General features: G+C 39.6%; 1 protein-coding gene across 4 annotated transcripts in view; it reads right to left on the reverse strand.

Moving 5' to 3' along the window:
* MITF (melanocyte inducing transcription factor) overlaps positions 1-27,494 on the reverse strand; it is a 233,148-nt gene that overhangs the window by 13,332 nt on the left and 192,322 nt on the right. For all 4 annotated transcript variants that reach the window (XM_069561659.1, XM_069561660.1, XM_069561661.1 and 1 more), the window contains exons 3-8: positions 20,877-21,104; positions 19,744-19,827; positions 17,504-17,599; positions 7,998-8,115; positions 5,486-5,542; positions 39-114 (exon numbers count right to left, since the gene is read on the reverse strand). In XM_069561659.1, the coding sequence (XP_069417760.1) occupies positions 39-114; positions 5,486-5,542; positions 7,998-8,115; positions 17,504-17,599; positions 19,744-19,827; positions 20,877-21,104 (659 nt within the window). The remainder of the gene's footprint in view (positions 1-38; positions 115-5,485; positions 5,543-7,997; positions 8,116-17,503; positions 17,600-19,743; positions 19,828-20,876; positions 21,105-27,494) is intronic.

A 27,494-nucleotide genomic window follows, 5' to 3' on the forward strand; every position in this document is an offset into this window, starting at 1 on the left:
TTAAGGTATGAAAAAATATATGATGCAATTGTACTCACGGATCATTTGACTTGGGAATCAAAGTACCTAGTTCCTTAATGCGGTCATTTATGTTAAATCTTCTTCTTCGTTCAACTTCAAAAAAAGAGCACAGGAAAGGGCTATTAGTAATGGTGCCATATACGCATTTAGCACATCTCATTAAAGGCATGTGTGTATTATCTCTGCTTGGTTGGGACAATGAAAACCTGAATCTATATTTCCCAGTTACTTTCCTGTTTTTGGTACTGAGGTTAAAGCCCTTTAAAAGATGAGCTACCTTGGTACAGAACTGTATCATTTATGAAGCCCTGAGATTATAATTTCTCATTTGACCCTAGTAACTCCTGAAATTAGAGCTACCATCCTTAGTTACAAATGACAAAACTACCTAGGTGATATCAGAGAGCTGATGAGGACACAATAGGTGGAGAATAGCCAGTATTTGACCCTGAGCCTCCAGACCAGGGGCAGCAAGTTTTCTGCAAAGATAGTGAGCTCTCTGTAGGCCAAACAGCAAAAATAAGCATATAATTAAGTACCTACACAGCAAAAGAGAAAACAGATTTCCATAAATTTTGTGTTGACAAAATTCAAAATGTACTAATATTAACTGAACACGATTTTCGATGATGTAAGTTTACTGAAAAGAATCACTGGGTATTGAAACTTATATTTTATATAATTTTCACATATCATAAAAAAATTATTCTTCGGGCATTTTAAACCATTTAAAAATGTAAAAAAACATTCTCAGACTATAGGCCATACAAAAACCTTTCCTCCAGTCCAGCAATACCCAACAGAAACATAATGCAAGTTTCACGTGTAGTTTTTAGTTTTCTAGCAGTCTCATTAAATGAGTAAAAACAAAGACGTGAAATCTGCTTTAATATTTTTATTAAACTCACTATATCAAAAGCATTATACTATCAACATGTGGACTATATAAAAATTAATAAATATTTAACATTCTTTTATTTGTACTAACTTTTCAAAATCCAGTGTGCATTTTATACTCGCAGCAAATCACAGTTTGAATTAGGCACATTTCAAATGCTCAACAGGCAGACATGTCCACTGGCTACAATAATGAATAAAATAATCCTAGAAGTCAAGCATCTTCAACTATACTATGCATCCTAACAGAATTCTTCTTTTATAAATCTAGTTCTATGTTGAACTGAATAATCATCTTCTTGGGGGGAGGGGAGTGAAATAGTAGGCATATGACTTAATAAATGTTTTAAATTTACCTAGTCTGAAAAGAAATTCCAAATAACTTTAAGTCTAATAAACTGGATTAAAGGTATTAATATTTTACTTTGCATATACAAAATCTAATATATATTTATATTTGACTCACTAACATTCTGCATGCTCAATAAATAGTATTATTCACTACTTTCTCAATGCATATTATATTTTTTTCTTAGCTGAGTGATTATTTCTAAGATTAAATCAGTTATGCATAACACAGTCTTATAATCAGACTTTTATAAAATAGAAACAGTTAGGGATAATCACTGGCTCTGAAGAAGAAATTTTTGGACGTCTGATCTAGCTAACTTCTTCCAAAACTCTGAAGCATGACATGTTTTCTTTTTCCAAGCAATTAATATTCATAAAAAATCAAACATTACTGAAATACATAAAATGAAATAAAAGTCTCTAATGAGCCTGATACCACCACTGTAAAATTTGTTACATATCCTTGGTGATTTTTTTTATGTTCTAAGAAAAGCACACACGTGGCCTAGGGGTGCACCCAGGAAACAGATCTTGGGGCTCTTCTTAATCTACATTCAATTCCTGGTAACCTCATTTACTATTATGGTTTTGAATACCACATATACAATGATGACTATCGTATCTGCAGCCCAAACATCTCCCTGGAACTCTAGACTCACAAATCTATTACTAGAGACTTATGAAGGTCATATGGAAGTCCTCCATATAAAGGTCCAATGGGCAGCCCTGACACTCCAGACTTCAGCCCCTGATCTTCCTTTTTTCAATAAGCTTCACCCCGGGGCTTTCTTACCTCACTGTAACTCCATCTTTCCAGTTGCTCAGAGCAGAAACTTAGAATCAGTTCTGTAGCTCTATTTCTTCCACATCCTATATTCAATCCATCATCAAAATCTGCTGGCTCTATCTCTGAAATATTTCCAGAAGCTGCCCACTTCAAATCTCTGCTGCTGCCTGATAGAAGCCATCGGCATCTCTTGCCTGGATTACTGCAGCCCTCCCAAGTGGTACTTCTGCTTCACCCTTGCTCTTCACTCCCTACCCCCGTTAGTCTATCTACAATGCATAAGCTGTGAAAACATGACTCAGAGCTTGTTTTTGTTTTGTTTTGTTTTTTCAGAACTTGTTAATCTCTTGCTGAAAACTCTTCAATCGCTTGCCCTTGAGGTGTCCTACAGGATCTGGGAGTTCCCATCCCTCTGATCTCATTTCTCTTCCTCTCCTCCTCTGATCACGTTTTATTGTGGCTCATCTGTGTTCCTCCTATCCTCAGCTTCATGAGCTTCTTGCTCTTCCTCAACCAAATCAGACACACTCCCCACTTTAGGACCTCATATTGCTGTTCCCCCTGCATGGAACACTCTTCCCCCAGATACCTGAATGGCTCTGCCCTCACCCTCCTCCAGTAGTGACTCAAATTTACCTATGAGCCCTCCCTGACTGCCTATTTAGAAGGGACCCACCTCCTCCCGTACCCATCCCAACACTCTACTCCCCTCTCTGCACTCTGCCTCCTCATAGGACTTTCTGACATCTAACATCTATATATTTCATTCATTCATTCATTCATTTAATCATAGACCTGTCTACCATCTAACATTTGCCTGTTTCTATTTATTTATATATGCTTAGTCATTGATGCCTTCCAAGTACCCATATGAGCCTAGCACACACTAGCCCTCCAACAACCATGAACCGAATAAAGTATAACATCACTAAAGCAGAATTACACGAAAACCCATTCTGCATCTATCTTTTCTCACTCAACAGTGTATTGTTGATACCTATTATCATCAACATTTGTATGTACTACATTTTATTTTTAATTCAGTGCCTCCCCCGTCAAATATGTTTTTACCATAAAAGTGATATCAGCTTGAAAAAAATGGCAAAACATGCAAAAGTGTGTGAAGAAAAAAGTAAGAAACAACTCTGCACACCATCCAACATCTATATGCCTGAGGAAATTGCCAGTGACAAGGCTGACTCCTAGATCTTCTACACACACACACACATACACGCATACACAGCGTGTTCCTTTTACATAATGGGATCCTATACATATCATTGTGCCGTTTGCTCTCCTCATTCAGTAATTCGTTGCAGACAGATGAAACAGACCAACACCATTCTTCTTAAGAGCCACTGAGTGTCCTTTATAAGGATATACCATAATTTATTTTTTTACAAATCCGCTACTGATAAATATTCAATGTCTTTCTTTTTCAAAGGTATAACGACTACTTTTGCTAGTGGTCGCATGTACTTTTTATTCCCCTCACAGTACTTAGCCTATGCTGAAAACACCATCTGCATGAATCTGTTTGCTCACCCATTCTGTTTGCCCCTGACTTACATGTAAGCTTCTCAGGACAGGGGACAAATCTGTCTGTCTGGTTCACCTCTGTAGAAAAGTGTCTTATACATAATGGGGCTCAAAAAGTAGTTACGCATGAATAAATGAATGTAATCTTTAGCTCATTTTGTCAGGAACTCTTAAAAGATAAATTCCTAGAAGAGGAAAAGTCAATGGGCAAGTGAACCTTGAGTATTAATTTCTAACAGTTCAATGAAATCTTAAGACTGCTTTACTGTCCTCAGAGTTGGAACTGATAATATTTGCACTTTACAGACAACCCTGAACTTGAGAGTTCAGGTGACAAAGTAAAGGCGGATACTGTTCTTGCCAACATCCAACTTAGTTTTCCACATTTCAGTATAGGAGAAGCTTTAGAGCCTGCCTCATTATCTCATTTCTAATGTATTTTAAAAGAAGAAATATCTTAGAGTAAAGTTACTTGAAAACCAGAAGAGACTTTAGAAATATTAGTCAAAATCTCTTGGTTAATAGGTGAGAAAAGCTTCCTCTAAGTGAAAGGGTAACTGGGAAGAGCAGGATCTATTCAAACAAAACACACAGACACAACCACCTTCCCCTAAGGACTTAGCAATTCCATTTCTTAGCATTTACCCTGGAGAAACTAACTCTGCTGCACACAGAGAGCCATGTCTGCAAATGTTCGCTGTGGCATTGTTTATAATAGGGAGAAACTGGAAACAGAACTAACACTTAGCAATAGGAGGATTACTAAATATCACAAGTCACATGTGGAACACCATGAAACAATTTTTTAAAAAAGTAGATAGATCTAGATGAGTAATAGCAAAAGGTCTTTAGGACACACTGTGGAGTAAAAAACCAGGCATCAATATGAGACTATTTGTGTTAAATCATAGACAAAATCATTCTGTTATAATCTCTGCATGCATAAGGGTGTGTATTCTTAAATACACAGGAAAAGGTTGCAAAGACAAACAATAAATTGGGAAAAAAAACTAACAATGATTATTTTTAGAGCGCAGAGAAGAACTGTGAGCATATCCTATCATTTTTACATGGACAAAGTGTTTATACATAACTTCATCCTTAAAAATCAATTTAGGAAAAAGAGGACAGGGGATCTTGAGATGAGAAATTCACACAGACACAATTTTCTACTTCCAAGCCCAATATTCTTTTTTGCAGCCTCTTGAACTTGTTTATGTAACAAAAATCTTGAATTTTCATAGGAAAAAGCATAAAGATGTGATTAAGAGTAAATTAAGCATGTAAGAAAGTAATTTTAAATGTTAGAAGACTTCTATTTTTTCTGTTTTAATGCTTCTTAATTATTAAAAACAATTAAAATTTTTATTTTACAGAACTGTTAGACTTTTAAAAATCACTTCCTCATAGAAAGTTATACAACAAATGGTAATTCTTCTACTGATAGAAGACTTTTTTAAAATCACAGTTAAAGTTAGAAATTTGGGAGGCTACCTCACCTCACTCAATGACTCTCCTCCAGATGTTTCATTTTTTTTTTCTTTTAAATCTCACTGGAGAAGGTGATTCCATAATCCCCTTTTGTTAGTTAAGTTCCAGTGTGAGCAACTTATAATTGGGTAGTCAGGGATCAAGATTCCCTCTTACAAAAAAAAGAAAAAACATCAGTCCTCAAGATACTGAAAACAAGCGTGTGTATGTGTGTGTATATAATTCACTTTAATCTGAGATTAAAATGTGAGGCAAAGTATATACTTTGGACTCTTCAAAAAACAATTTTCTTCCATAAAAACCTTTAACAGGTAAAATCAATGTCTCTTCAAAATGCCTGGAAACTCTGATATAAGGGGGAACATCAACTCCAATGTAATAAACATAAAACCAACTTACTCAAGTTGTGATTGTCCTTTTTTTGTCTCTCTTTGGCCAATGCTCTTGCTTCAGACTCTGTGGGAAAAATACATGCTGTGCACATGAATGAAGTCATTAGAAACCAGAACCTTTCAAGGAACAGAGTGTAAACTAAAAAAACACTTCATTGTCTAAACAGATGGATGTTTATCTGACTTAACTATAAATAAAAACAGTTTAAAATTTTTTAACTTTGAATCAAAGACTTCCTTTTTTTTTTTTTTTTTCAAAAGCAATATATATCCAATAAATGCAAAATTTTAGCTTCTACAAAATGGTAGAAGACCAGTAACAAAGATGTCTGACAGGCTGGAGCGACAGACAGGTACAAACAACAAAAAAATAAATAACCAGAGATTATGAGAAGTTGCTGTCAATAGAGTATTGTCAGCAGTCAAATTTTCTTTTCAGGAAATAGCACTTTTCAGTCTTTCTTTGATGTGTTAACACACTGAGACAGAAGCTGAGCCAAGAAGCTCCCAAACTGGATCTCTAACTGGTTCATGGAAATGAACTCATTATTTAAGAACTTTGAGCCAGGTTCCATCAGAACCTGTTAGAATGAAACGATTCAATGACTTCTAGGGCAACTATTTACTACTCTGAGTTTACAAAAACAAAAATAGGCATTTGGGACAGAGGCATTTGGTGACAACTCCATTTGATCTGTTTGCATAGCAACTCTGGTGCGATCTATACAATAAGGGATTATTAGCTGCCTTACAGAGAGTAAAACAAAACAAAGAAAAACAAATCAGGTTGCTTGACTAATCCTGGGGATTCAGGAACCTCTGTTACTTTCCTTTCAGAAGTGATATAAAAACATTACATTATCATAATCCAGAACTGTATTTTAAAATATATATCTTTTCGGAGAATGCAATGGCACCCCACTCCAGTACTCTTGCCTGGAAAATCCCATGGATGGAGGAGCCTGGTAGGCTGCAGTCCATGGGGTCGCTAAGAGTCGGATACGACTGAGCATCTTCACTTTCACTTTTCACTTCCATGCATTGGAGAAGGAAATGGCAACCCACTCCAGCGTTCTTGCCTGGAGAATCCCAGGGATGGGGGAGTCTGGTGGGCTGCCGTCTTTGGGGTCACACAGAGTCGGACACGACTGAAGTGACTTAGCTTAGCTTATAGCATATTTATTATATTGTTACAATGTATTATATATTATCAGGTCAGATTTGCTGACTTGTAAGCCTCTTTTTTGTGTGTATAGCGTGCTGCTTCCCGAGCTATCAGTGTTCAGAACCTCGTTTCCTGTCCCTTTTCTCCTTTTCCTGCCATTTTACCCTTGTCCAGACCAGATTGGTCACTTTCTAAGATACCAGTGACTCTAGAGGTAGCGTCTGTTATATCTGTTTTTTAAAAAACTTAATAAATGTATATCCTCTTTACCCATTTCTTATATCCTCTTTCCCCTTGCTGCTGTGGTTTTATTTCTGAAGAAACAATCACATACATAATTCAAAACCCCATTTTACACTCAAGAATTTTATGCATGTCACTCTAACCATATTTTATCCTTATTTAATACAAGTTTCATTTAGCTACGTTTTCTAAAACTTCATTGTATTATTACTTCCTGGTACGATACCTACGTGTTTGTTGGCTTTTGATGGTTTTTATGTATTAATCATCTTTTAAAAAACCAAATCAATGTCTTTTTTTTAAATGTCTTTCTCCTCCCACAATTTTCTGAACTTTTGTTTTTGTTCTTTCAAAGACACACTTGAATAGAAGAGGAATTTTTTTTTGCACCAAATCTATATTCCATAGTCTCAGTCTATTCACCGAATCCTGTAGGATGCAAGGATCAAATAATAAAAAGGGTTCGGATGAGCTGAAGGCCATAAAATCCAGCATGGTAGAATGCCAGTTCTAATGCAGTTTCATCGTGTTTTAATGGCCAAATGCCTTCCCTAAAGCGTTAAACAAAAATGGCGAAACAGGTAATTTCACACTTGCCTCAAGAGCAAACGATACCCATTGCTCCATTTGATAAATTATTTTTTCACTCTGTGAGTGAATCTTTTGCATGTGATAGAGCAAAAGTAACAGGAAGCATCTTAAGAGGTAAGAAATATGTCCTCAGTCTGTCCCAGCTGTGGGTCTGAACGTGTGTCAAAGGAAAATTCAGATGAGTTCTCAAACTCAAATGCTACTAAGGGCCAGGAAAAAGTCCAGACTGGGAGCCTGCTGCTCTCAGCCCAAAGGGGAGACAGCGGCCACAGACACAATGATGCCAGTCATGGAGGAATGGGGACCCGATTCCCAGCATCTCAAGTAATACTGGAAACCAGGATTTTCAAGTATAAGTACCCGACACTAAAACATAGCTCAATGTTTCAACCACTGCACAGACCTGAAAACATATGTGTGTGAGTTGGAAATAGTTCTGGAGGTCACTACTTGGATAACTTTGCTGAACAGAACATGAACAGAAAACCTCCAGCGAGAGGCACATGTGCTGAGTATTTACCTGTGAGCTCCCTTTTTATGTTGGGAAGGTTGGCTGGGCAGGAGTTACTGATGGTGAGGCCTGGGGGTGGCAGGCCTTGATTTCCATAAAGGTCAATCAAGTTTCCAGAGACAGGTAACTGGAAAGAGAAGAAAACAGGAATGGAAGTGAATCACTGAACAATTCCTAAATTAGTCAGCTAAAACCCATATTCTATTCCAGACTGTATTTATATATATACATCATTGATACTATGTATACAACAGAAGACTAATGAGAACATCACGCTGACGAGCACAGGGAACTCTACCCAGCACACTGGGGTGACCTGAATGGAAAGGAAGTCCAGAAGGGAGCAGACATATGTATCTGTGCAGCTGCTTCACTGTGCTGCAGAGCAGAAACTAACACAGCACTGTAGAGCAACTAGACTCCAACAAAAACTGGTTTTTAAAAAAGAAATGATTTCATGTAAAAAATATTTGTTAATACAGGAAATGAGATGTTTACCATTTCATTCATTCGCAGATATATGGTCTCCTTAGGGGTTCCCTTAGAGACAGGAAAGGAGGCAGAATCTCACACACCTCAAATCACTATACAACCCATCTGATAGAGTTATCGTGAGCATCGAGACAAAGGATAATGTGGTGGACTCATTATCGGAGAAGGCAATGGCAACCCACTCCAGTGTTCTTGCCTGGAGAATCCCAGGGACGGGGGAGCCTGGTGGGCTGCCGTCTATGAGGTCGCACAGAGTCAGACACGACTGAAGCAACTTAGCAGCAGCAGCATTATCTATAGCATCTAGTAGCTTACGGTAGATGTGCAGTAAATATTGGCTATTATTAGTCATGTTCTATGTGGCATAGCTTTGTAGCCAAGTCAGGTTTTGCACCAAAGTCAACTTTCTTCTTTCTTTTTCTTCCTCTCTCTCTCTCTACAAAGCAAAGTAATGAAAAGTGTTTTCTTATTGGAAAAGAAATGATATCCTTACTATTATACTAAAAAGGTATTTTCCTTGAAACTGAAATCTTCCACAAAGCCACAAGAGGGAGCCCACTGACTTTCATAAAAGAACAAAATGTTAACACTTAAAAAAAAAAAAAAAGAAATATTGAGCCTTTCCAAACGAGCTTAAGAGTGTTTGTCTCTTGTTCTGAACTGAATATTTTCAAGCAGTGAATCTGTTTTATCCCAACAATGACTTCCCTTTGTCACGTATGCATTTCCCTGTGACTAGCTCTCTGCTATGAGTTTGATGTACCCAGTTTTATAAACATATGAGATCAAGACGTTTCCTTTTCCCACTCCCTGAAATAAAGGTCTAAGTATTAATTGTTGGAAAACAGTTAAGTGATCTCACTACTTCCATGGCAGAAACTTCCCATTTCCAGCTCAACTCGAAAAATTTCTGAAACTATCATTACCAGGTGAGAGTTTATGTCTTTAAGCCCTTCCTTTACTTGATTATACACTCTGATTTTTACTCCAATCTGAGAAAAGTAAGTGTAGATAGCGTTTAAGTCTAATTAAAATACTCAGGAACGCAGATGTACCTGGTAGAGACTACATGACAATACAGCATGTGCCATTCTTTCAAATAACCACTAACATACAGATTAAAAGATACCATGAAATAAAGATAGACTCAAATGTGTTTCCTCTCATTGGGAGCCACCAGGTATTGTATTCCTGTCATGACTTATAAATAAACAGTCTATGAGCTAAACCCCTAGGTAGAGAGATGGGGGAAGTTTCCAACAGGTTAATGTGACACTTGCTCTGGTATGATTGGGGCTGGGGGCTGTTCGAACAGACAGATCAGCAGAGCACATCTCTCTTCTGCACTCAGCCTTTTGTTCCTTTGTGAAGACAGCATCTAAATTATGCATATGAAATGGATTACACATATCTCACTATACATATACATATGAAAATGTGATAATGTAAAATGCCCTTGAACCATATTTCAAGGGCCTCTAGCTATGGAACTGATAAATAAGTGACTATGATTACTAGCTGTCTTAGTGGTTTTATATGAAACAGGTCATCTTCTCAGGTCAGCCTTGCCCTGTGTTTAGTTTTATTCTTGTCCAACTTAATACAGCAAAGTGAAAGAGGCTCAAATGTCTCAACACAGCACTGCAGAGTCAGAGAATCAGGAGTTATAAAGCTGGTGTGACATCTGGTAAGACTTCGAGATTCCAAAGCTTTATCTTCCTCCTTTGTTGTTGCTCGGCCGCTCAGTCATGTCTGACGCTTTGAGACCCCATGGACTGCAGCACTTCGGGTTTCCCTGTCTTCCACTGTCTCCTGGAGTTTGCTCCAGTTATCTTCCTATCCTTCTAGAATTTCAGACTTGGAAAGAACTACTGGGTATTAATAAACCAATAATGTGACGAGATTCAATGCCACAAGCTAAAAACAATTATTTCCATGGCTTGAGAAATAAAGATCACATGTGCAAACTGTGTGCAAAACATACAGCTGGGTTATTATGATAATTTGCTAGGAATAAATAATAGGCAAGTGATAAACACAACTAACTTTAAAAAAAAACCTCTAAGTTATCACTGGATCGATACTGAACAGATATGTACTATTATAAACTTCTCCAGGATAAGAATATATTTTCTAACCACAATCTAAAGGAAGATGGTATGTGTACATATACTTAATAAATGCAGACTCACAAAAAGAGAAAGAGAGGGTAAAAGAATTGAAAACTAGGGATGAGACAAAGAAACACACAAGGGGGTGGGTGGAAACAGGAAGAGAGAGACACAAACGCAAGAGTGGGGGAGAGATGGATGGGCAAGTCGGGTGGAAGCGGGGAGAACTCAGAAAGAGATGGATTGAGTAGGGGTTAAGAACTCCCAGAGAAGACTGCGTGGACTGGCAGCAGGGCTGACCGAAAAGAGAGATGAATTAAAATCTTCGGAACAAGACGCCTTATCGGGCACTCCACTGAGGTCAAACATCATTACTTCCAGTTGAAAAGGCAGCTTATAACCCTCTGGAGAGTTCTTGAAAAGATTTCTCGCTTCGGCAGCTTTTCCAATCTTGCTGGTTAGGAGTGGGCATCATAGAGCCTGCTGGGGTATTTTGCTGAGAAAAACTTTATTTTGTGGGTGCCTACTCTGAGCCAGGCACAGAGATTAAAAGGCACTCTGTGTAACTTATCATGCTGACTTTATAAAAAGGAACATCGAAGTACTGCTCTGAGTGCAAGTTTTTGATAGGAGGTTCATATCGCATGTTAATTGTATTACTGGGAGGACGGCAGGATCAACCTGCTGATAATAATCAATTAGAAACTGCAATTTTCAATTAATCTCCAAATGAACCTGAACAAATAAAAACCCAGTTGCTCACTAACTGTGGGTACTCAAATTTACAAATGAACGGGGCAGTCATTTACATCCTGGGCTAAGGAGCCAGTAACTCAGGTTAGAAGCTGCCTGTCCCTGACGTGCCAAATGATATTCAACTCTGTGAGGTGAGATGTCCCTCTCTGAAAAGTAGCAGTCCTATCACCCATCTCACAGGGTTTTGTAAAAAGTAAACAAGATAAAGTGGGTGAAACAGGTGGTGCAGTGATAAACAATCTGCCTGCCAATGCAGGAGACACAGGAGATGCGAGTTCGATCTCTGGGTGGGGAAGATCCCCTGAGGAAGGGAAAGGCAACCCAATCCAGTATTCTTGCCGGGAAAATTCCATGGAAGGGGAGCCTGGCAGGCTACAGTCCATGGGGGTCACAAAGAGTCGAACATGACTGAAGACGCACGCACGAGTGAAACAGAGTACCTGCTCTTAAAGTGACTGATAAACTATGTTTCATTGTTCAGTCACTCAGTTGTATCAGACTCTTTGCAACCCCATGGACTGCAGAACATCAGGCTTCCCTGTCCTTCACTATTTCCCAAAGTGGCTCAAATTCATGTCCAGTGAGGTTTTCCTGAAAGTATATTCTTTGTCTACGGTTTTTTCGCTCAGTGATGTCCACTCTTTGTGACACCACGGACTGCAGCTAGCCAGGCTCCTCTGTCCATGGGGATTCTCCAGGCAAGAATACTGGAGTGGATTGCCATTCCTTTCTCCAGGGGAACTTCCTGACCCAGGGGTCGAAACTGGGTCTCCTGCCTTGCTGGCAGCCTCTTTACTGTCTGAGCCACCAGGGAAGTCACAGTTTTGGGGGCAAACTAATTTTCACTTTGATTAACAAAACTATCCACCATATGAATTGCCAAGCATCCCGTGGATTGCGATGCAGATCTAAGCACAGAAATGAGGGGATGTGTGTGGCTAAAGTGACTATTCCATATTCCAAACCTTTTTCCATTGGGGGTGATTTTGCCCCTTTTCCCCAGGGGACATTTGTCACTGTCTCGAGACCTTCTGAGTTGTCACTGTGGGATGGCAAGGTTTGAATGGCCTCCACTGGGTAAAAGCCAGGGACCCTGCTAAACATCCTACAACAGACAAGACAGTCTCCACAACAAAAGATTACCCATCCCAAATGTCAACAGTACCAAGGTTGAAAGACTGCTCTAAATGATGGCTTAGGTGCTTTATATTAACAGCTGTTATTTATGAAAGCTACTCAAAGGGAGGCTGATTAAAATAATATGGATTTCTAATTAAAAATCAGTCTCTTAGCCATGCAAATTTAGGAATTCAGTGGTTCCCTTTCTCATTTTGAAAAATTCCCCCAGTTACCTTCATTACTAGGTCAAAATAACACTTTTAAAGCTAAGGAAGACATTTGAATCAGTTCTAATGAGGTGGATGAAACAGGAGCCTATTATACAGAGAGAAGTAAGCCAGAAAGAAAAACACCAATACGGTGTACTAACGCATATATGTGGAATTTAGAAAGATGGTAATGATAACCCTGTAAGCGAGACAGCAAAAGAAACACAGATGTATAGAACAGTCTTTTGGACTCTGTGGGAGAGGGAGAGGGTGGGATGATTTGGGAGAGTGGCATTGAAACATGTATAATATATATGAAACGAATCGCCAGTCCAGGTTCAATGCAGGATACAGGATGCTTGGGGCTGGTGCACTGGGATGACCCAGAGGGATGGTACGTGGAGGGAGGAGGGGGGGGTTTCAGGATGCGGAACATGTGCACACCTGTGGTGGATTCATGTTGATGTACGGCAAAACCAATACAATATTGTAAAGTAATTAGTCTCCAATTAAAATAACTAAATTTATATTTTAAAAAAAGCTAAGGACGAGGAAGCACAACTTCTGTTAACATAAATATATTGTGTCTTTGCGGGGTTTTTATCCAGCACATTAACCTGATGGACAAGATTTCACTTCCAGTGCACGAGCTGTACAATGGACAGTAAAAGACACAGTCCCATTAGGACAAATAAAGAGAAGGTAGACACGCGTGCGTATGTTCCCTCAACTTTGTCTGAGTCAAGTTCTTCAATGTTCTGCTCCACCAAAATGAATATTGTTCCAAGTAAATGATAATTGCGAAATGTTATTATTTTTTTTTCTCCCTGGATGGTCCCCTTCTCTGAATATCAATTAAGTACTGTAAGCACAAGTAAACTGGGACTTTTATTCTTTGTTTGCGATGGTACAAGAGGGCCCTTGTGCTCTCAGAATAGTTATTTCTAGACTCCAATTCCCTTAGGATAGTTTCCTCTCTAGGATAGTTTCCTCTCTAAGTGTTCCTTCCACTTTATTTTTTAAAACAGTTAACTTGAAATAGACCATTTCAAAGAATGAACTAAAAGGAAAAAACGTCCAACATAAAGAATATTAAGTTTAAACTCCACTGTGGGGAAAAAATTAACATGTTAGTAAGTTGTAGTGGTTCTATTATTTAATTCTGACAACTAAAGCCCAATTTTATCAAGAATAATAGCTAGTAACTAACAGCATAGGTTCTCTTGTTTTAGATGCTATTATTATCCCCATTTTCCAGCAAAGGAAAGTGAGGCAAAGACAAACAACTCACTCCAGAGTGCGTATTGAAGTCAGATGTCTGGCTGAGAGTCTGTGTTCCTAACTTCTGTGTTACTGTGTCTTTCTGCCAGTTGTAAAATGCCGAAATAGTTTCTTGTGGGAAAGCTCTGATGTGGAGAACACAGAAGAGAAATGGGGACCAGGACAAAGTCAGTGACCCCTGAGGGTGCTGCAGGTTACTCTTCTCTTGACTGGGAATTAATCAAAGTCTGCCCTGGGGATTCTTTCTTATCTGGGGACTCCCCTGAGATGGTCTCTCTGCTTCTGAAACATCCTTCTCCATTCGAAGTCTGAAGTGGTCTCCTTTTCTAAGCTTGTCAGCCCAGTGAGACCAGGAAGGAGACCTGACTCAGCTGCATCCAAAGCACCTCACCTGGCACTGGTCACATATGAGGCATCTAATAAAGGCCAAATCAATCTTAAAGTGAGTTCAGGAGCAATCGGACTAGGATACCTACCCCACCATAGACTGACCGAGGAGACACGGGTATTCAGTCTAAAGGTCATGTCTTCAGAGGGTTGTCACAAGGACAAGTTCTCCACGGGGCAAACTGGGATCCACATCCACAGAGAGACTCACTATGATAGATATTTCCATTATTGAGTATGATATTATTCTAACATAGAGTTGGCATATTACCATATTACCGAGTGAATATTACCCGGATAAAATACTATCAAAATCATTTAAACTATAATAAATTATATATAATAATTTAGACATTGTTGAGTACAAGCTATGTTTCCAATGCTAAATGCTGTACATACTTAAGGGTTTCCCAGGGGGCTAGTGGTAAAGGGTCTCCTGCCAATGCAGGAGACAGGGGTTTCATTCCTGGGTCGGGAAGATCCCCTGGAGAAGGAAACGGCAACCCAATCCACTACTCTTGCCTGGGAAATCCCATGACAGAGGAGCCTGGTGGGCTACAGTCCGTAGGGTCACAAAAGAGTTGGAAAGGACTCAATGACTAAACAACAACAATTCATAATTTAGGAGATGACCATGTCAAGGAGAAACAATGATCAGTTCTATTTTACAAAAAAGGAAATGGAGGACTTCAAGACACTAAGTAATGTGCAAGGTCAGGCTGTTAGGATTTGAATCCAGGTCTGATGATAAATCTTCAACTCCCAACCAATGTGTTACACTGCTTCACTTGTGAGTGTGGATTTGGAAGGTTTCAAGAAGCTGAAAGCCTGATATTTTGGAGGGGAATACAAAGGATATGCAAGAGGAAATTAAGGCAGTGAGTACTAGGTTAGATCAGATGACATCTGAGGTCCTCACCACTGGGGAAAACTTTTTTAAAAAGAAGAATTTAAAAGAATCATGTCAATCCTACAGTTCTCCTGAGTATGCGCAGGTATCCATTTGATGCCACTGGAAAATTACCACCCTTGTAAAGTTCTTCTGAAATGACTTCGCCATTGCTAATTAGTGCTGCAAGGGGACGACTGCTGCTGCTGCTGCTGCTGCTGCTGCTGCTGCTGCTGCTCCTAAGTCGCTTCAGTTGTGTCCGACTCTGTGCGACCCCATAGACGGCAGCCCACCAGGCTCCCCCGTCCCTGGGATTCTCCAGGTAAGAACACTGGAGTGGGTTGCCATTTCCTTCTCCAATGCATCAAAGTGAAAAGTGAAAGTGAAGTTGCTCAGTCGTGTCTGACTCTTTGCGACCCCATAAATTAGCAGTTTTTAAAAGATGACTCCATCCTGCAACCAATCTTGCTTGCTTGAGACTGGCTCCCACAATCTGAACCAGCTCTGGCCAATCTATCCTGTAACTGTCCTGAACTCACTGGTTTGTGTATACCGATAGATTTGCTCGGTTTGTGTCAAGTCTGAAGTCAAGGGGAGATTCTATCAGCAACCAGAGTCCTCTGTTTAGTGCTGAATGGTAGGTTCTTCCTCCAATTCCAGGGCTTGTCTCCTAAGTGTATAGTTACACCACCCCCTAGATTGTCCAGCTGGTGAATATATTATGCAGTGTTAAATATATTGCATCCTTAAAGCTCTTTGTCCATTTTATTTTCATTTCAAAAATCTGAACAGAAGGCTAGCATATTCTTGAACCCTTGGTGAAATTTAAATGTTAGTAAAAATAGTATACCCCCCAAAACATACTAATTACTAAAGAATGTGATAGTCTCACAACATTGCTTGTATAGAAAACAGAAAAGGATGGGACTAGGCATTCAAAGCGGAGAAGACAATGGCACCTCACTCCAGTACTCTTGCCTGGAAAATCCCATGGGCAGCAGAGCCTGGTAGGCTGGAGTCCATAGGGTCGCTAAGAGTCAAGACACGGCTGAGCAACTTCACTTTCACTTTTCACTTTCATGCATTGGAGAAGGAAATGGCAATCCACTCCAGTGTTCTTGCCTGGAGAATCCCAGGGACGGGGGAGCCTGGTGGGCTGCCATCTATGGGATGCACAGAGTCGCATATGGGCTCTGGTCGCACAGAGTCGGACACGACTGAAGCGACTTAGCAGCAGCAGCAGCAGGCATTCAAAGATGTACTGTGTCCCAGCTCTGACACATCTGAGCTGTATAACCTAGGGCAACACAAGCTAACCTTTCCTAACCCTAAAACGGAGGGCAATGATAATATCCCAACGTGACTCAAGGAATTCCTGCAAGAACCAAGTAAGACCCAAATGGAAGGAGTGAAAGAAAATAAACTCTACAGGCAAGGCTCCAACTGCAGAGAGAAATACTTAACTGCTGCTGCTGCTGCTGCTGCTGCTGCTGCTAAGTCGCGTCAGTTGTGTCCGACTCTGTGCGACGCCATAGACGGAAGCCCACCAGGCTCCTCTGTCCCTGGGATTCTCCAGGCAAGAACACTGGAGTGGGTTGCCATTTCCTTCTCCAATGCATGAAAGTGAAAAGTGAAAGTGAAGTCGCTCAGTCGTGTCCGACTCTTAGCGACCCCATGGACTGTAGCCTACGAGGCTCCTCTGTCCATGGGATTTCCCAGGCAAGAGTAGTGGAGTCGGGTGCCATTGCCTTCTCCGGGAATACTTAACAGAGAAGAGCAAATATGATCCCTGCTTAATGAACTAAAATTGGAATAAATTTGCCATTGAAAAGGGGCAAACTGAACGTCACTTAATCACCTGTCAATGGTAAAGGATCTCCTTTAGAAAGTGCATTACGTTTTCAGGCTGACCAGAAAACCACTGTAAATAACACAGTAAATAATAGCATGCAGTATTTCCCTTGGCAGCAGTATACTAAGTTGGGCATCAGATGTCGAGGGGAGTTAGAAAACCTAGCATGTTATTGAAAGTGAACTTGGACTCCAGGGACTGCAGAGCTTTATCATGGGGTTACTGATAAACTCACAAGAAATCCTTAATTTCTAATGTCTGAGTCATTTATCTGTGATCTTGAGATATTTCTCTGCCTCATGAATTAACTTCTCAAAGAATCACTTGCAAAGAGAAACTGAAAATTCAGGAACAGGAAAAAAACATGGGAAATAATATCTCAAGCTTTTCTTTTAGAAAAATAAAAAGATCACCAATACCGTATTTGCCATTTGCAAGGCGGGATCCATCAAGCCCAGGATCTCTTCATTATAACTTGATTCTAGGCTAATGATGTCATCAATTACATCATCCATCTGAGGGAAAAAGGCAATGGAAGAGAGACAGATATAAGCAAAAACTGTGCAAAGCAATCCAAAGAGAGATCCATGGTCTTTCCTGATCTAAAGAAGTAACACTCTTTAGTAGAGTCTAAGAGATAACCATCCTCTTCCTCTCCAAAGGAGTACATTTTTGAAGACCATTAATGCTAACGGGTGATGAGGAGGAGGATATATGCAACCAGCACATAGTGGGTGATTACTAGGTGCCAGTCACTGGGCTTGGGGCTTTTTATGGACTAACTCGTTTACCCTGACAATAACCCTACCAGAATAGGTGCTATTATTACAACAATTTTTCAGGTGAGATACATGGGAAACAGCTTGCCCAAAGTCACAAATCAAGGAAGAGTTAAAGCCACAGTTTGAACTAAACTTTCAACTGTTGTATAAAACCGCCTGCCCTAAACAGGAAAGAGGAACCAGGAAACTTCATCTTGAACGATAGCTGCCTTTTCCTTTTCTCATCTAAATTTACATCCAGTACATTTCCCACACCGTCCTTGGAGTGAAAAAAAAACCACAGATGGCTGTTCAACCCTTTGTTCCCATAGAGGTGTGGGGGGCACTGTGGCTCCCAGGCCACTGGTTAACCCTGCAGTAATCTTACAATAACTTGTACACTAAGTCTCTCCTTGTATGCCTGCCAGTGCGCTCGCACTCCCGGAGGAGAGCACCAGGACGAGGTTATCATTACAGTCGTGGAGCTGACATTCCCTCTAGATCAATTTTATTTCTGAAGTACCAAAACATCAGTCACGATAGTAAACAACAGTGATTACATGCGCATTGCAGCAGTTGCAAAGACAAGTCTGTGAAAACATTTCTTCGTAAACATCTTATGTATTTGATCTAATTGGTATGTCTGTGTGTGTGGTGTGTGTGTGAGTGTGTGCATGCATGCGAGCATGCAAACACCTGCTTGGGTCTTAATAGTGCTTCACAAGTACACAGTGAAAGCTCAGAACTCAGAGGGATGCCCCTGTGTACCTTTTTGCCACAGTTAAAGAAGACAGGCTTCAACATCATGGGGCTTGTCAGAATCTTGGCTCTCCCACTTTCTGGTTTGGATCATTGCCCTTAATCTTTAAGAGTCACAGTGTGCCAATCTGTAAAATGGGGTTAATAATACTCATGCCCTTATTGGATTCTTGTGAGATTTCAGGACAAACCATATGAAGTGCTCACAGTGCCAAGAATAGAGCATACATTCAAAAAATGAGTGTCACTGAGTGACTCCAGAGAAGAATAAATGGAGGTCAGTTTTGAGAAACTGCCAATACTGTTTCCTTTCCAGGTATACCAACTGTATGTCCTATTTAAGAGATGACATTCCAAGTGAATTGCCAAACTGGAAAATGGGCCAGAAGACTTATGAGCAACCTTTCTTTGTACATGTTTAATCTTTTTTTTTTTTCAGGGAAAGGACATTAGTGGCTTTGGTGTGAGAGAATTTTTAAAATAATTTGTTCTTTTATGAAAAGAGTCATACATGTTGATAAAAAGCAAAAAAAAAAATTTCTTCCTCTTATATATCCATGCACACATTTAAAATATAAAATATAATTAATAAATGGATGTAACATAATTTATATATCCATTAAACAGGATGCCGCAGAAGAACTTTTCATTGCTTGGGAAAATATTCATGAATTATCATTAAATGAATAAATAAAGTTTCTAAATATATTTTTCATGAGATTTCATTTTATAAAACTATAAAACTATATAGATCTTACACATACACACATCTTGGTTTTACAGATATTCTGTCCAAGTTGCTAGCCCATAAATTTGTATAACATACTTTGATGATGGTATCTAAATGAAGCACAGCAGTTTACATCTTATTTATTAAAATTTATGTATTTTAAGCATTGTTTAACACCTTACAGCAACTCAGGGGAAAATGCATTTTAGTATCATTTCCCTAGTAGTTTTTAAATCATGAGACATAATGAAGAAAACAGCACTGTTCATAGCTTTCTCAATCAGAAAAAAAAAAAAAATCAATGGGGGTGGGGGCAAAAATCCAAAGTCATTAAGAAGGTGTGATTAGCCACAAATATAGGTCCTCATTACAAAGTGTTATATCCTTGGGCTGCCGAGTCATTCAGTACCTGCATGCACGATGCTCGTGAATGTGTGTTCATACTTGGGCATTCGCTCTCCGCCCTGTTTTGCTCTTCGAATTTATAAAACCCCTGCAAAAACACAAGCAAAATCAGCCCATGACTTGGATTTGCAAGTGACTGTTCAGTGACATTTTCACACGAGGTTGATGGTGTAGCAACAAGATGAACTAAGCTCTTCAGTAAAGTGAAATGTGACCAAGAAGTGAAATAATGAAGGAAGAACTTCCATCAAATCAGTCTGACAAATGACAAGCATGGACAGAGAAAAACAAGATGGTTGGTTTGGGCAAAAGGGAGAGGATTTAGTCCCTCTAGAAATTAAAATCAACCAAACTTCAGAAGGGTTACCTCTGAAATCACATGAACATTTCAGAGGACAGTCAAACTCCATTAAAATGATGCTCATCATCTCATACTTTGGAAAAAACAGGCATTAAATCACAACTTGCCTTTTAGGTAGGCTTCAAATTTTGGTGCCACAATTAGCTTTGAGGTATATTTGAGTCTTGTCTCCAACCCAGCCTTTATAAAAAGCAGCTTTCACCAGCAGCAGCAATTTATTAAGGAAACCAAATACACCTAGCAAGGAAATCTTTGCTTTTCTGTTAGATTCTCATGTACTATATTCTTCCAATCCAGCCATGCACCCTCTGTGCTTTTTTCGTTTTTCCTTTCCAGCTCAGGGAGAAATAAAAATAATATTCCAGACATTCACAGCAAGCAGAACTTCTAAACTGCCTGTCCAACACCTTTTCTATTTTTACTATCCCTTTTCCACCTTCCCTTCTCTCCCTGCATTTTCAATGCTTTGTAAATGGAAAGGCATGGAAGAGAACACTCAGCTAACAAGCGGAAATGGGATAGGAGAAAAAGGGTCCTCGCCTCCGGGTTCTGCTCCGAGAGGGCCAAGTCCCCTGCCTGGAGCCATAACCCAATAACCCAGTGAAAGTGATGGGGACCAGAGGCTGGAGGATGACAGCTAGCATGGGGAGTCTGGGACAAAGGCCGGTGAAGGTGGCCACGCGGACAGACTAGAGTCCACAATCAAGTGCAGGAGGGAGATCCGACAGACAGTCATTCAGTGTAAGAGAAAGGAGAGGGGAGGAGACATGAATTACCTCTTTTTCACAGTTGGAGTTAAGTGTAAGCATAGCCATGGGGCTGTTGGGTGCGCTGCTCCCCGGCACTGGTGGCATGACATGGTCGCCAGGCTGGTTTGGACATGGCAAGCTCAGGACTTGGTTGGCATGTTTATTTGCTAAAGTGGTAGAAAGGTACTGCTTTACCTGCTGCCTTTGGGCTTGCTGTATGTGGTACTTGGTGGGGTTTTCGAGGTGGGTCTGCACCTGAACATAGCCATGGAGGGAAGAGAAGAAAGTGCTGTTATTGGTGAGTTTTGGACAGCTCTTCTTTTCAGGCACAAACATGAGACAAGCCAGTCTGTCAACAGAATAGATTATTAAGCCCCTATTAGGTACCAGGCACTGTGCTGATGGATTTTGCTATTACTGAAGTTTAAAGGCTAACTCTTTGGATTTGGGTTAATACTCTGCCTGGTTTCATTTCCCTGCTAATTAACGGTCCATCTCTTTGAAACCTTGTGCCCTTCTTCTCATGCATAATAGCTAAAAAGCTGCAACTATCTGTAGGGTAAAAATTTTCTCAAACACACCTGAAAGAGTTTATTAAGATCAAAACAATAATCTAGAAGAAGGTGTATAACTTATTTCAGTTTTCTCTGGCAAATATAATAGCGTTCTGTTTTGTTTAAAAACACAAAAACAAAACCTCCTTTAGAAACAACTATAAAACGGTTGTAGAACATAAACAGAAACATTCTGATGATTAAATCCACCAGTTGCAGATTAATTCTTCCCACTTTCATTGGGACATGAGTATTCAATATTTTAATTAAGATCTTAAACTCAACATAAAAAGCAGTTCCACATGAAGTAGTTTCTTTCAAACACAAAAACACTTCCATAGATGTGTTTGTTTGTTTTTTCTTTTTTGGATGTGTTTTTAAAGGCATGTATATTAAGCCACCAGAACATTTTCACCTTGTTTCTTATAAGACATTAATAGAGAATATGAAGCTTTTAAACAAAATCAACGATACTCAATATAGTCACTTTTTACTTGAGAAACACAATTTAATCTTACAAGCTATGAATAGGAGTCATGGGGAGAATACAGCCATGCACAGGGGGGAAAAATCCTACTAATATTTACTCTGTTCAAAACTACATTGGATTCCTGCTTATGGCATCAAACAATAAACAACATTAAATGGGAGGACACGTACCAACTGAAAACTGTGTGTCTACTACAATAACACGAAAAGCTGAAACACTCGATTTATGAATTACATTTCAGAGACTGAATAGAAGAATAAAGCTCACCTGATAGTGATTATATTCTAGCATTTCCAGCATAACCACGTTTTAGGTGGCCCCAATCCAACGAGAAACAGTAGACTATCCGTTCTCTCTACTTTCTGTAATTCCGATTCGTAGACTGGCATAGAGAAAGCACTATAAACAAGGTGTCCCGAGATACCACCGGAAACTTCATCACAGCAGCCCTGCTTATAATAACCTAAGCTAATTAGTTATGCATGTAAAAAAAAAAAAGAGTTCACACAAAGGGCTTTTTTTTTTTTGGAAGCCCTACGAGTTTGCTCTTAAATATTGATATCAACCCCCCCATCCCACCCAGCTTGACGTCATGCTTTTTTTTCATAAATATAAAAGAACCTCTTTTAAGGGATGAGCTATCAAAGTCAAACTCGCTGTCAGATCAAGGCCAATTCACTATTCATCTTTAGTTCCAGTAGTATTAATAGACAATGCTATTTCTCTTTCAGCAATAGGTTAAGAGCTAGATGCCCTCTTTGGAGAACACTGCCTAAAAGCTACACATGAGACTTTGCTAATGGCTGAGTAACTCGGCCCCTTCCAAACACAGAAAGAGTGTCCTTTAGTATGCGGGAGTCCCTGATGAACTTTTGAGTTCAGCAGTCTCATCTTGCATCCAGGTCTCAAGGTGCATCTTATTCTTAGCTGAATAGATAAGTAAATTTCCTCCTGACCTTGCATTAGGAAAAGGGGGAGCTTTTCTAAATAGAAAAGGAAAAATACATATATCCACAGAGGCACTTTCGGATACATATTTACGTGGAAAATAAGAAATACACATCTCCCCAATTCAGTCCTCAAATTAGGAAGCATAACAATTCTCACTGAAAATCTTTTAATGTAATTCTTGGTACTAGAGAAGAATATATTTATCATATACACAACTGGTATATTTGTATATTTGCTCATTTATTCATTCCATTATTTAATGTTATTATGTGCTAAATGCTATTCCAGGCAAAGAATGCATATTGTGAGAAAGTAGATACAATTGTCAGCTTTATGACACTGAGAGTCTGCGGTGAAGCAAAGGAAGGAAAACACAAACAGATATATATTTAAAATTATGATAATGGCTGATAGGCACTGCTGAAATGGTGAGATACTTTAAGTATAAGAATTTAAAATTCAATAATTTTGTCCAAATGCCCAGGCTAATGAAGTCCTTTAGTTGACAATCTCAAATTGTTTCAAATGACTGATCTAACGTGCACAGAAACATTTTAAGTTTCATAAAGGGTCCAGACATGATAATGATGACAATAGACATTACTAAAATAAACATCAAATGAGGGCAATGGGTGTAATGTGCTTATTTCACTATTACACTTAAAAAAGAAAGGGCTGCACATTTAAAAATAAATGTTAATTCACTGGCAGATCCTTATTCTTTAAATGAATCAGAATTTCAGGCTTTAGTAAGGAAAAAAGCAACTTGTCTGTTCAGCATTGAGAGTGAGGTCTTTACTACAACCAGGTTGAGGTGGTCAGAGTGGCATATATTGTTTCCCTTCTACTGTCAGTGTCTTTTGAAGTAAGTTAAGAACAGCCTGGCTATAACCATTATGGAGAAGACAGAACATCCCCAGACATCACCAATTCAACACCTGAAACAGGTGACATAAAGGAGGTCATGATCTGTGGGGTTATGCACAGACCTCACAGGAGCGGTGAGGTCTGTGGCAAACTAGAGAGTCCACGTGCTTCATGTAAAAAAAACACAACAAAAAAAAAACCGCTGACATAATCTGTAACTGACTGTGGCCCTGTGGGAACACCATACCAGTTGAGTTAGGTTTTTTTTCAATTTTTCAGGTTAGCCTGCAACCTGAACTTGTTTTTTCAATGAAAACTCCCAGATTATGAAAACGACACCTAGTTGTTTGATTTTTCATACTGTACAAGACAAATCAAACACACTTGTTGGTTAGACTCAACAGAAATGTGGTCTCTGCTCTACACTGTCCAGAAGGAGAATCTTTCTTTCTATATTCTGGGGCCCGGCAGGAGCACCAAGGTTCTTAGAAGTTAGTTCTTCTTCTGAAACATTAGTGTCAAATATAGGCCATTCCATTCCTGGTGCTTCTCTGAGGGGCACATCATGGCTTCTGGCACAGTCAGCAGAAGAATAAAGTATTAGAAACCTGGGATCACATTCAGACCTCGCAACTTACTACTTATGTGACCTTCTGCACGATATTAACCTTTCCAGGCCTTCGTCACTTCATATGCTCAATGAGGGTGATAACAGGAATTGCCTGCTAGAGCTGTTTTTGGCATTAAGCGAAACCACACTTCTACTAGGCTTAGCAATCCATCTCAAACAACAGTTTTCAAATTTTCTTTTTTGCCTTAAGTAAGTAAGTGAAGTCACTCAGTCGTGTCCAACTCTTTGTGACCCCATGGACTGTAGCCTATCAGGCTCCTCCGACCATGGGATTTTCCAGGCGAGAGTGCTGGAGTGGATTGCCATTTCTTTGCCTTCAACTCTTAAGTGTCTTGTGTTTGTATGGGTTATATCTATCCATATTTATCATCTTAGGAATTAAAACAGAAAATTTTAAAACACAAGGTAACTCACTAGCATATAGTCCGCTGGACATGAGAACAATGACATTGTAACACATTATGTAGCCTCTGTAGAACTCTTCTGTATAAAGTTATCCTTGGAATCCACAGGGATGGGTTTTAAGACCTCTGCAGATGGCAAAATCCAAGGATGCTCAAGTCCCTAACATAAAATGGCATAGTACTCTCAGAGAGATGAGCATTTTAAAAAAGGAAAATAAGTCTGTCATTATTATAAAAGTATGTTTGACCTGGTGGAATGGCAGGAGTCCTGGAGACCCCCAGGGTTCTTGGATGATACTTTGAGAAGCTCTGATCTACCTGTAGCGTTGTATCCAGCCCATCCTAGCCATGCTATTGCCCACTGTGTTGGTGGTGTATAACCAAGTCACTCACATTCAAAACACTAATAACCCTAATTTCTCATAGCATTGCTTTTGTTGTTGTTCAGTTGTTAAGTCATGGCCAACTCTTTGCAACCCCAACTACTGCAGCACACCAGGCCTCCCTGTGCCTCACTATCTCTCATAATTTTCCCAAGTTTATGTCCATTGAATCGGTGATGATATCCAACCATCTCATCCTCTGCCACCCTCTTCTCCTTTTGCCTTCCATCTTTCCCAGCATCAGGGTCTTTTCCAATGAGTTGGTTGTTTGCAGCAGATGGCCAAAGTATTGGAGTTTCAACTTCCACATTATTATGAGGCTCTATACTATAGTCTTTTGACTGCTTTATTTGGCCATGCTGTACAGCCTGTGGGATCTTAGTTCCCTGCCCAGGGATCAAACCCTCACCCCCTACTAGAAGCACAGAGTCCTAACCACTGGACCATCAGGGAAGTCTCTCCTTTCACTATAGTAAAAGCCATATAAATGTAATGTTCTGTCTTCAACTGTCCTAAACCATAGATTTTTAGTTAGTGATTTCCCACTCATTCATTTTCAAACAGCCAAACAGGGATGCAAATGAAAACACATGTCATTAAACATCGGTATGATTTCCTGGTAATTTTTTGTATGTTTTTGTCCTTCAAGCCAACTGTATTATGGAATTCAGATGCCAAAAATTGGGTATTGTTGAGCAGTTGAGGTGCAGACCACAAAATAAAGCTGGAATACTTCTCACTCTATCAAAACACCATACTTTATTGACATAACTTATATTTCACATAAGTTAGTATGGTAGCTATCTGGGTCAAGGGCAAAAATCCAATGGCTTTGAAACTTTTCTTTCTTCTTATTACTACTGTCTTTTTCCCTTTTTCCTTCCTTCATTCAGATCCTGAACTGATAGCAAAAGACTGGGAATGAATCACTTTCTAGCTGTCACCGTTTAGTCTCACCACTTCCCAGGTGACACTGACAGGCTATTTCCCATCGGTTTCATTCTAAAGAGACCCTGGAGCACATCAGTGTAAGAGAGTGCCTGCAGATACCATCAAACTGGCTGACAAAAGAATTCACCGGAGCAAAGAAAAAACCCCATCTGATTGATATCCACTGCACTTCGATTACCTCTACTATTTGTAGATCAGAATAAAATAAAATTGAGTGAATAGTCCCATAATTCTTTTACTTTATAATGGATTTTACTTTTTGAACAAGTCAACAAAACTTTCAGACTTCTCACTTTGTGTTTAGAGAGAGAATGTGTTCTTCTGATCAGTAAGTAAAAGAAATATTAAAATGGATTATAATTCAATCAGATGCTATCCATTACCACCCCCAAGGGCTTCCTTGGTAACTCAGCTGGTTAAGAATCTGCCTGCAATGCAGGAAACCCCGGTTCCATTCCTAGGTTGGGAAGATCCCCTGAAGAAGTGATAGGCTACCCATTCCAGTATTCTTGGGCTTCCCTGGTGGCTCAGACAGTAAAGAATCCATCTGCAATGAGAGAGACCTGGGTTATATGCCGGGATTGGGAAGATCCCCTGGCGGAGGGCATGGCAACCCACTCTAGTATTCTTGCCCTGAGAATTCCCGTGGACAGAGGAACCTGACAGGCTACAGTCTATGGAGGCGCAAAGAGTTGGATATGACTGAGTGACAAAGCACAGACACCACAGCACCACCCAAACCACTCTTCTCTTCATACTATTTTTACAGGACAATGTACAGAGATGGTCACTAATGTAATCATCATCCCTTAGAATATGATGAAACAGAACATTCTGAAACAGCTAGCATTCTGAAATGACTCACCCAAAAAAAGTCTTTCCCAGGGTCACGTATGAGAAGTGACAAGATTCTTTTCAGTCCCACAATTACAATATTACCATGAATGAAAACAACGGCCCAGAATGCAAGTTCTCATTCAGCAATGTTTTCACTGCAACCTGGACAACGTTCTCCTTAATAAAAAAGAAAGACAACAAGGACACAGATCCTGACCTAAGAGAGAAAAATCAAAACCATATGCAGACAAATGCAAATCCCAGAAGAGGGCATGGAGAAAAGGAACTCTCCTACACTGTTGCTGGAAATGTAGATTGGTATATACACCACAGAGAACAGCATGGAGGTTTCTCCAACAACAACAACAAAACCCTAACAACAGAGCGGTCAGAAGATCCAGCAAAATTACTCCTGGGCATATATCCAGGAAAAAAGAAAACTCTAATTTTAAAAGATACATGCACCCCAAGGTTCATGGTAGCACTATTTACAATAGTCAAGACATGGAAGCAACCTAAATGTCCATCAACAGATGAAGAGATAACGATGTTGTATATATATATACACAATGGAATA

This window comes from Ovis canadensis, chromosome 19, assembly GCF_042477335.2.
Source record: "Ovis canadensis isolate MfBH-ARS-UI-01 breed Bighorn chromosome 19, ARS-UI_OviCan_v2, whole genome shotgun sequence".
NCBI lineage: Eukaryota > Metazoa > Chordata > Mammalia > Artiodactyla > Bovidae > Ovis > Ovis canadensis.